At 36.7% G+C, this 11,740-nt stretch overlaps 1 protein-coding gene and 1 pseudogene across 1 annotated transcript; both read left to right on the forward strand.

Annotated features, from left to right (window-relative positions):
• Positions 1-717: 717 nt before the first annotated feature.
• Positions 718-5,107, forward strand: LOC113056498 (tubulin polyglutamylase ttll6-like; annotated as a pseudogene).
• Positions 5,108-7,350: 2,243 nt separating this feature from the next.
• On the forward strand, positions 7,351-9,555 carry LOC113056176 (homeobox protein Hox-B8b-like). Its single transcript, XM_026222749.1, has 2 exons — positions 7,351-8,272; positions 8,522-9,555. The coding sequence occupies exons 1-2, from the start codon at positions 7,849-7,851 to the stop codon at positions 8,839-8,841; spliced, it is 744 nt and encodes a 247-aa protein (XP_026078534.1). The 5' UTR covers positions 7,351-7,848; the 3' UTR covers positions 8,842-9,555.
• The last annotated feature ends 2,185 nt before the right edge of the window (positions 9,556-11,740 follow it).

Genomic DNA, 11,740 nt, shown 5'->3' on the forward strand with positions numbered 1-11,740 from the left:
TCGCAGTAGGGAGGATGAAAGGATGAACTAGATCAGAATACCGTTACATCAGAAGTCTTACTCTCGTTCCCTCACCTAACTGCCACTTATAGAAACACCTATAACATGAGTTGGACCTCAGTGATGTGTGCCTATTCTTTTTATATATCAAGTCAAGTCTATATCAATGGCATCAAATTATTTGACCCATTGAAATGGTTAATTGCTTAAAATATAGGTTTGTTGAAGTATTAAGTGACAACCTCAATCATGTTGTTGACAGATGGGGTACTCATCTGTGGAGAGAAATGGGGACAGAAATATGATGCTAAGCGTCTTGGCCGTTACATGCATGCAATACAGATAGGGTTGAATAAGTTTCACATTGGAGATGTCACATTACATTGCGTTGTTAGGTCTTTCAGCTCATAAGTTCTTAAACGGGTGTTTTGCTAAATCTAGAAGTTTCTCAGGCTTCGCTCAGTCCTCATCTTTTATGTTTGTTCTCAGAATGGGGACACCAGCAGGTGTGAGCCTGATGCAGGGGTGGAGGGAGAAGGCTGGGGAAGTGACACTCACACAGAAAATTCCAAAAAATCATTCTTCTCTTATTTAATGTTCTTTTCAGTGTCACTCGTTCCCCTTGGTTTACAAAATGCCTAAATTTCCCCCTCACAGAAAATCAACCATTTTACTGGCATAAATGAAATCTGCAGGAAGGACTTGCTCGCACGAAATATGAACCGTATGCTGAAACTCTTCCTGAAGGAGTACAACATCTTTCCTTGCACGTGGTGCCTCCACTCAGTGAGTTGATTCGAGTTCAGTCATGGACTAGTCTGTTTCTGCACCACTCAATACTGAGCCCACTGGCAACAATATGGTGAGGGGCTCTAAAAACAGTAAATATACAGACTTGCAACAGTTGCACTTTAGTAGTTATTAATATTTCTTAAAACAGAAAATTAATCTACAAAAATTGCTTGTATTGAAATGTTGACTTAAATCCAGCGGTTGATTTGATTCTTTCATGGATGTTTGCATGCACTTAACTAAGCTGCATCTCAATAAATTAGAATGTCATGGAAAAGTTCATTTATTTCAGTAATTCAACTCAAATTGTGAAACACGTGTATTAAATAAATTCAATGCAAACCGACAGAAGTAATTTAAGTCTTTGGTTATTTTAATTGTGATGATTTTGGCTCACATTTATCAAAAACCCACCAATCTCAACAAATAAGAATATGGTGACATGCCAATCAGCTAATCAACTCAAAACACCTGCAAAGGTTTCCTGAGCCTTCAAAATGTTCTCTCAGTTTGGTTCACTAGGCTACACAATGGGGAATCATGGGGAAGACTGCTGATCTGACAGTTGTCCAGAAGACAATCATTGACACCCTTCACAAGGAGGGTAAACCACAAACATTAATTGCCAAAGAAGCTGGCTTTTCACAGAGTGCTGTATCCAAGCATGTTAGCAGAAAGTTGAGTGGAAGGAAAAAGTGGAAGAAAAATATGTAAAACCAACTGAGAGAACTTCAGCCTTATGAGGATTGTCAAGCAAAATAGATTCAAGAATTTGTGTGAACTTCACAAGGAATGAACTGATGCTCGGGTCAAGGCATACAGATGTGTCAACAGTTGGCTACAGTTGTCGTATTTCTCTTGTTAAGCCACTCCTGAACCACAGACAACGTCAGTGGCGTCTTACCTGGGCTAAGGAGAAGAAGAACTGGACTGTTGCCCAGTGGTCCAAGGTCCTCTTTTTAGATGAGAGCAAGTTTTGTATATCATTTGGAAACCAAGATCCTAGAGTCTGGAGGAAGGGTGGAGAAGTTAGCGCAAGTTGCTTGAAGTCCAGTGTTAAGTTTCCACAGTCTGTGATGATTTGGGGTGCAATGTCTGCTGGTGTCGGTCCATTGTGTTTTTTTTGAAAACCAAAGTCACTGCACCCGTTTACCAGGAAATTTTGGAGCACTTCATGCTTCCTTCTGCTGACCAGCTTTTTGAAGATGCTGATTTCATTTTCCAGCAGGATTTGGCACCTGCCCACACTGCCCAAAGCACCAAAAATTGGTTAAATAACCATGGTGTTGGTGTGTTTGACTGGCCAGCAAACTCACCTGAACCCCATAGAGAATCTATGGCGTATTGTGAAGAGGAAAATGAGAAACAAGAGACCCACAAATGCAGATGAGCTGAAGGCCACTGTCAAAGAAACCTGGGCTTTCATACCTTCTCAGCAGTTCCACAAACTGATCACCTCCATGCCACGCTGAATTGAGGCAGTAATTAAAGCAAAATGAGCCCCTACCAATTATTGAGTACATGTACAGTAAATGAACATACTTTGCAGAAGCCAACAATTCACTAAAAATGTTTTTGTTTTTTTTATTGGTCTTATGAAGTATAATTTGTATAAAGTATTTTAGACCATTTTTGTGACTTTTTGATGCAACAAAAGCTATGTGAATTGCTTTCATTCTAGCTGTATGCAACATTTTAAACTCTGGCTTTTGGTCAACCATTTGCCCAGATTCACCACAGACTCCTGTTTAGACAGGGAGGTGAAGGACATCTTGCTGTATGACACTTTGGCTCTGATTAACCTGCAGGGCCTGTGACCAAAGGAAGATCACATTGGAGGAGAAGTGCCAGGTAAAGGAGAGACTCCAGGAGAACCGCTCTAGATAGGGCAGGTAACACAAAAACAGCTGCACATATTTGAAAGGTTTATGGCAGCCAATTTCCACCACAGAACAAAAAAAAAGTAATAACTGACTTTTCCCACAAAATTACTGGTTTATAACACAATTCTGAATTTATTTCTAGCAAGTTTCTAACTTTTTCATCATGCAGTTTTCAACTCGTAATCCAATCTTACAGAGGATTTGAATTATAAATTCAGGTCTTATAATTAAGGACTTTTTTTTCTCAGAATATTGTTTTCTCGCAATAGTTTATATGTCTTTAAACGGGTGCCTGTTTTCATGTATCAAAGTATCAGTCTATCTGTCAGAATTCTTTCAAGAACTGGTACAGAACAGTGAGCTGTACATTCAGAATTTCAAGACAATGTCCAAGTTGCTTATATATTGTATATTATTGTTTAACACAATTATGAGAAAAGCATCTACATTGCAATATGTTAACTCAAAATTGTGAGGTTTAAACTAAATATTGTGAGATAAAAAAAAAAGTCACAATTACCCTTTTTGTCGCTGCAGAAGTGGGCCTCCATACTAGTTTTATTCAGTAACCTACATTACTACATGAACTTCCATGTGTGTTTCGCTTCAAAAGGAATGAGGATATTCGTCAGTCACAGGCTGCTAGTGTGGAGCGGATGGAGAAATATAAAGCAAAACATATGGGTGGATTCCGGCGGATTTTCCCTCGGGAAGGAGGGGAGAAATATGAATAGTATTTTTAACACAGCAGCTCACTCTTCTGGGAGACTGCAGCCTCCAAAGAAAACTTCAGCCCTCGCTGAGTCATTATTTTTCATCTTTATATGTGCAATTATAATAATTGTTTGCATTGTGTTTTGCAAGTTTCATTGGTGGACTAAACATTCAGTTCCTTTGACCTACCACTAGAGGGACCCTGGTGTCTATATTTGAACTCATGAATAACTAAAGAATTCCATTTGGTGTGATCCGTTTCTTTAGCTACCAACTACGCTGGATCAGACCACCTTGAAGGGAGAGACACCTGTTGCTCTTGATTTAATAGAGGAAGAGGAGGCAGAGAGAGTCAATGAACTTGACCAGCAAAAGACTCTGCTGCTGAACTTGTGTTGAACCAGGTGTGCCAGCTACTTCAAAGTGTCAATCATCTTACCAAACTTATCAACCACTCACGCAAACACACCAGCTTTCCTTTTTTTTAAAATACATATTTCTATTAAGCTTTGTTTTTTGTTTTAGTTCATTGGCCATTTTACTATTTACACATCATTATTTTAATAAAAATGTTTAATTTCCATTTAAGTTTTTAACTTTGTTTCGATCAGCAAATATGTGACCCTGGACCACAAAACCAATCTTAAGTGTAAATTTTTCGAATTTGAGATTTATACATCATCTGAAAGCATGATGCATGGTTTATTAGGATCAGACAATATTTGGCTGAGATACAACTATTTGAAAATCTGGAATCTGAGTGTGCCAAAAAAAAAAAAATTCGAAAAATTGAGAAAATCGCCTTTAAAGTTGTCCAAATTAATTCTTAGCAATGCAAATTACTAAACAAAAATTAAGTTTTTATTTATTTACAGTAGGAAAAGTACAAAATATCTTAATTGAACGTGTTCTTTACTTAATAACCTAATGATTTTTGGCATAAAAGAGAAATTGATAATTTCGGCCCATACAATGTTTTGGCTATTGCTAAAAATATACCCCAGCAACTTAAGACTGATTTTGTGGTCTGCAGGAAAAAAAGTAAGTAAATTCTCCTTTCTTACCAAACAATATTCCAAACTGCCTTAATATACTTTCTCTATCCAGTTGGACTCCATTGCAGAAATTTCTTGGAGGCAGAAGAACTTCTGCACTATGATGCAACAGAAGGTGTCTACAAAAGCGAAGCCCTGCCTGCAGTGTATACATTCCCAGCCACTGCAAAACTGAAAGCTGTGGCCCTCTCTAGAACACGTCTGCTCCAGCCAGTTCAGACTGAACTGGGAGGTGTGAAACACTGTGGGGTGGAAGAGATGGTAGCATTAAATGCAGAGCGGCAGTCATCTGCAGGCTACTAGTGCTCAACGGATACCTTTGACAAGTGATGAACTGTTTGAATAGTTCTCTTTTACTCCCATATCATTAAACCAGAAGTTACACATCTCTTCTTTCTCTGCTTACAGTAAATGGGTCTTTCGCTTAGCATCTGGGCAGCATGAGTTCCTCTTTGGCTGAGTCGAGAGCGAGAGGGTCAATGCTAGGAGTGCCTCCCTACGTTCTAGGGTGAACACAGTGTGCCACAATGTTCCGTGGCCCCAAATCTCTCTATGTCATTTTTTCCCTGCTCCTCTTGTCCCAAGGCCACACCTCTCCCATGCCCTTCGAAGAACCCCTTGCAGAGTCCCCCCGCAGGAGCACAGCCACTGACCCAGGATGTGTACAAGCTCAACATAAACAAGTAATTCAATAACATTAGTATGGAGAAAACAAACTAAGGAAGGTGTTCAAATGTCGGAAATAAATCAGAATTAGTAGGTGAGAAGGTCTGCATTCAACTGTCTATACCGAAAATGTGAAAATTAATTCTTAATAGAAAGCCATTTCTCCGTATTGTCAACTTGCATTTAGTCAGTAAGTGAATTTTGGCAATGCAGTGGACAGTTGCCTGTTCTAACCCTTAATGTTTTTTATTACTGCACACTCTTAGTTTGAAAGAAGCCATACATTAATGATTTTGATATAAATTAATGTGAATCTGCTTTTTAACACAGCCTTTGTAAGCTATTTGACTTCATCAAACCTAGATAATATAAATAAACATTTAAATAGAAGTTTTTATAGTATTTTGTTTATTATTTCTAGCATTCAAATCCTAACACTTCAAGGGAGAACTATCCTAATCCTGACACTTTTTAGTTTACTATTCCTTTGTTTTGTTCTGTGCTGATTTGATAGATTTTGTTAATGAATACAAAAATGAAGAAAAAGGACGTTTACCAGACAAATTGTACTTAATCTCCACTACATGTTTCCCGAGAACATTATCAAACGTAGGGGGGATTTGGTAAAAACGTTTGTATAGTATTAAAAAAAAAATTATTATTAAAAACTAAAATATTGTATTTTTCTCTAAATTAATGGATTTTGAAAAGTTTACATATTGCAGTAGAATATGACTGTGAATATCTGTATAAGTACAGAGCTAGAGTACAATTTGACAGTCATGTTGAATTTAAATCATCATAAATATACTTGCATATTAAGAGGGCAGTCATACAGAATTATGGGTAAGGGTCAAAGGTGGTTTGTTTTTAACATCACACCCTCCACGGACAGGGGACAGTGCATCAAAAAATTATACAATAATAATAATAATAATAATAATAATAATTATTATTATTATTATTATTATTATTATTATTATATATACCTGTTTGCAGAAATCGGTGTAATTTAATTTGATCGATGAACACTCGTAAATAGTTTGGTAACATTTCAGAATTAGTTTACAATTATTTTTTAAATATTTAAATTCAAATGTTTTGCCCTGTATGACGTAAGTTTTAAATAATTCAGATATTAACAGTTAAGTGCTTTTTTAAATTATAAAAAATGTTATTAGATTTCAATGACCCACATACCAGATATTATTTTATATTAGAAGTGTAATCTGATATACGCATCAAAAGACTATTAGGCTACTATAGCTAATTATATAAAAACACCCGTTAATTTATACTTTTGCAATTAAATTATTATTAGTAGTATTGTTATTAAAGAATATGAATATATTGAAGAATATTAAGAAATATATATTATTTAACAGGTTATTTAACAACAATAGCCTAATCATCATCATCATAATAAGTGGTTGTTTTACAGAGTAAAGCGGGGTAAATGCAGAGGGGGGCTGTGTTTGGAACCGAGGAGGCCTACGCTTAATTTCCCGTGGCTTGATAGTGCAGAAAATGAAGGCAGTAAATCTAATTACTTGTTCCTCTGCTCGTAAAGTAAATGCAGAAAATTAAAGCAAATGTGGTATTGAAAAAAAACTTACAGCTGTTCAACAATGCCTTGTTTGCTTTCTTATTTTCTCCAGAAAATTACTCCGTTCCTCATGGTGCAAACAGACAGAGCGGAAAAAAACACCCAAAGTTGCTTACAATCGAACTATCTTTTGTTTTTCGATAGTCCAAGAAATAATTACATTTAAAAGCAAAAAATATTGTTGGCTGGATGTTTCTGTGCTCTTGGATTCGTTAAGAGTAGTATTGTCCTGTTCTAGCCGCGCAGATTCTTTGTCATCCTTGAATAAATCGGACTTACAATGTTTACCACACGATGGCGGTGTTACTCTAGTCAGGACATCCCAGTCTGACCTGAAGAGAAGTTACACACTTTACTCGTTTTACAAAAATATTTGAATATAAATAGTGAGTGAAAACTTGTGAAACAATTACATAAATTTTCAAATATTAAAAGGACCTCCTCTTAAGCTTAGCTTCTCTACACACTTAGACACTTGATGACGTTTTCTAAATGAAGCAGTCTATAATTTCAGTAGCCTATACATTGCATTAGACCTGGACAGACGAATATCTTAATCATCAAACCATAAACATGACTGTGATGACAAATGGTCTATTTCATCATACGATTAACCTGAATAAATCTATTTTGTTTGCCCACTGGAAGCATTTGGTTTGTCGTGTACTCTTGGCTGGCACTGAAACGGTTTCCCAATGTAACACTCCTACTCCGCCTCCCCCTCTACCTCCCCAAGAGCTCCCTCTCTCCCCTTTTTCATCTCTCCTTTTCACTCTCTCCTGCTCTTCCTATCGCAAGCTCGTGCTTTGTCTGTTTGGAGATGTCGAGCCCATCCAATGATATAAGGAATCAATAACTTACGCCCATATGCAACTCACTATCAAAGAGAGTAAAAACGGAAAACTATTTATTGCTTGGGGACCATCACTAAGGAGCCATGTGGGTGCAGCTACGGATACATTTGTCTGCATGAATATTTACGACATTTGTAAGCATATAATTTCCACCCGGATGAATTCATTTTTATTGTAACAACAGGCCTGCGTTTGCTCAATTAACATCATTCATCAAGAGACTGCTTGATCACAATAGTTGTCAAAGTTCCTTCTTCGGGGAGTTGATCTTGCAGGCGATGAGTTCTTACTTCGTCAATTCCCTCTTCAGTAAATTTAAAGGAGGCGATTCTCTGCGCTCCAACTACTATGACTGCTCAGGGTGCACGCCGGATCTTGGAGGCAGATCGTCTGTGCTGTACGGTCACAACTCAGGATCTGCGTTTCAGCACGCGGCTCAGTTCCCGGATTTCTACCACCACGGTACATCCTCCTTCTCCCATGCGTCCTACCAACAGAACCCGTGCGCGGTAGCTTACCCTGGCGATGCCACGGGAAACATCTTGGGCCAGGACGGTTTACAGAGACAGGCGCTCTTCAGTGCTCCAGATGCGGATTTTACGCAGTTTGGGGATTGCAATTTAAAAGTCAACAGTATCAGGGATGGTTTGGAAAGTGCAGAACAGTGCACAGCGCAGCTCTTCCCGTGGATGAGACCACAAGGTGAGATGAGTGAAGAGAAACACATCTGTTAGTCCCACATAAAACTCTATAGACAATGAAGGGCCCCCAATTAATCGCTTTATGGCACCTACTGAGGAATTAGCACCCCTTTAAAAAAAAAATCCTGGTTGCTCCGTGTAGCCTACACTTTGTTTAATGCCAATGACTAGAAGCTGTGAGGGCTTTATGACTTTATTTTATTTACACAGGTCGATATATATGAGAAATCAAACACTTTTGTCCCCTCAGCTACCGGCCGGAGAAGGGGCAGGCAGACCTACAGCCGCTACCAGACGCTGGAGCTGGAGAAGGAGTTCCTGTTCAACCCTTACCTGACCCGCAAGCGCCGCATCGAGGTGTCTCACGCACTGGCCCTCACTGAGAGGCAGGTGAAGATCTGGTTTCAGAACAGACGCATGAAGTGGAAAAAAGAACACAACAAAGACAAGTTTCCCAGCAGCAAAGCGGAACAAGAGCAAATCGAGAGAGAGGAGCAAGAGGTGAGCCAGGCGTCAGAAAAACACACATCAGGAGAAGAGGACTCGGAGACTTCCAGTAATCCTAAATAGTCTGTGGACTATCCCATCACTGCAATCGATCCGCTGCAATTTATAGAAAAGTCTGAGGTTCTCAAGAACGTCTGTCGACACGCAAGGGGAGAATACAAAACTAATCATATATTCAATCTAATACAAACTTATAAGGCATTTCTGTTTTCAAACGTTGATTATTTCAGCTTAATATGATTTGATGAATAAATCTCAGTTTTGTAAGGTTCCACTGGTGCGTTTGTCCTCGATTACTCTTGAGGTTACTGGTGCAGAGAGGGCATATGAGGCGAAGGCTGTGTGGTCTGCATGGCGTCTGTTTCCTATCCGTGGGAGTCACAATCCAAGATATATTCTCTTCAGTAACTCTGTTATAGCCTATCAGATGGAGTGAGGAATCATCATTAGACAGTGCATTACTGTATTTGTAAGAAAATGCACTTTTTGTGATTGTTAATTGCTGTTCAAAAAATATTATTCAGGTTTACAGATCTTCAATTAAACTACCTAATGTATGGGTCATTGCGTCAATCATGTTTTTGGTGTATGCGTTATGCTTTCCTGAGATGGGATGGTTCAAACGCACAATGATATTCTTAAAAAAAAAATTATAATGAAAATTCTGTGTAAATATTTGATATTGCAGTTCCGTGAAGCACTATTCTATTGTATTTTCTATTGTCTTTGACTGGAAGTGGTTCCTGAAAGAAGCCACAATAAAAATGAAGAAAACAATCCCTTCGTCTTTGTTCTTTTTTCCTCTTTCACTGTATTGTCTTGAAAGATTTTTTTGATGTTGTCTTTTTTCGAGAACACAAGCACCCAAATTATTGTCACTTTACAACCAAAGTAAACCAACATAAAAGCCTCGATTGCACACGTATATGGCCTATAATGTAGGCTTTTTTATATGGAATTAGTATTTAATCTGTAATCCTGTAAATTGTAAATGATTCATGTAACCTAATAATAAAAAAAGTAAATTGTAAACAAATCACATAAGAATTGTAAATGATTCATATAAAATATACAGTGACGTAGATTGTATCAATCACATAAAAATCCCAAATATTAAAAAAGGAAATTTTACAAAACGATCTTTTATATTCTCTCATGAGAGATGCATTGCGATAAACATGGGTGGTCGACGTCACCTGGTAAAAAAGTATTAAAGCTGTTTCAAGCATCTTGTTCTGGCGATATTATAGTAGCCTACCTAAAATGATAATGATGAGTTATGCTTCAAGCCACTACAAGCATAAGCAATAATGTTATATAAAAAAATATCGGACATATCCTGTATAGGCTACTGTTTTATTTACGCATCACATATTGACAACAACGTGCCGAGCAGAACCATTTGACCCCAAGCCAAAAGTTCAATATGAGCACTTCGTTTCATGTAGGCAGTTTACAGGCTTTTATTACTCTGGTTGGATTCCCGAGCAGTCTGGTCTCAATCTCTGTCTCGTCGTTTATGGACAGCAAGTGCCAGATGCCTCTTAATTATGGTAGCCTATACCTTTCTTTCAGAGCTTTTGACTGTCTTCAGTCTAAAGGATATTCATTGACTGAAATTAAATATTTGAAGATATTTGAAGAGGAGCTTTCCTCTGTGCACTCATGGTCTATAAATTGGGTGTATAATTTACTAGTGTGTCCAGTAATTTGAAGTTGATATGATATTTTTGATGCATTTCTGCTAAATGTAAATTTGTTGATATAAAAAGATGAACATAAAAGCATCATAAAAATTTCATATATATATATATATATATATATATATATATATATATATATATATATATATATATATATATATATATATATATAATTTCAAACCAATGATATCAAGCTATAACAACCTGAAAATTCAAAGTTGGCATTCTAGTGAAAGACTAGTCCTCATTTTAAGGGGTTTCCCCTTAAATTAAATGCAAATTTATAGGTCTAAATAAACTGAATGTAATCCCAGATATTTAATAATAATAATTATTATTATTGTAGACCTACCGTATTATATTAAAATGATCGTTTTGCTGTTTATATTCAGAGGTAGCCATCATTAATTTTATATTTGAGCTGCGTTTGTATTTGCGTAAAACGAACCGACCATTGAGCCGTGCGTTATACAAACAACGAATATTCTTCAAAAGAGAGACTGCGGCCAGGTCACATTAAACCTGTGCTAGAGAAATAATGAAATTATTGGCATATTAATGTTGCATGTTATTTTTCAAAACATGGAATCCACTCAAAATATCAATTAAAGTTTCATTTAAAATGTGGGCCTATATGTAATAAGAATTAGTAGTATTTTCAATATAAGAAAACAACATAGCAGCCCAAGAACCCCACAGAACAATTTATTTCTAAATAAAAAGGGAACCAATTTTTATTTTAATTGTTGTTGTATTTTAATACAAATTATGAAACGTAAATTGAGGCCTGGGCTATGCAGAAGTTAGCATCTTGTTTCGACTTGGTGTGGGGTCAGACAGGCCTCATCAGCACGACACATTGTTTATAGACTTTTCAAAAACTGTACCATTCCAAATATTATAATTCTGTCAGATATTTTCTGGCGTTTGAATCCAGTTTGAAAAGCTGGATATCAAGATCATAATTAAAAAATATCGTGTGAGTAATTAAATACACATATATAGGCTATATATATATATTTTTTTCAATTTGTAATGAAATCTTAAATTAATAAAACATTTAAATAAAAAGCCCAAGATATTATATCACAGTTCGTTTGGCTTTTCATAATATCTTGTGGCCAAATAGCTACAGCGTCTCGAGTTTAATATTATTTAAATGCTATTAATGACGGGAATAATTTTGAAAGATTAGAATGTAGATTATATGTAAAAAGGACTTTTAAATATTTCAATAAAAACGTTTATGACAAAAATTG

The sequence above is a fragment of the Carassius auratus genome, chromosome 37 (assembly GCF_003368295.1).
Source record: "Carassius auratus strain Wakin chromosome 37, ASM336829v1, whole genome shotgun sequence".
Classification (NCBI taxonomy): Eukaryota; Metazoa; Chordata; class Actinopteri; order Cypriniformes; family Cyprinidae; genus Carassius; species Carassius auratus.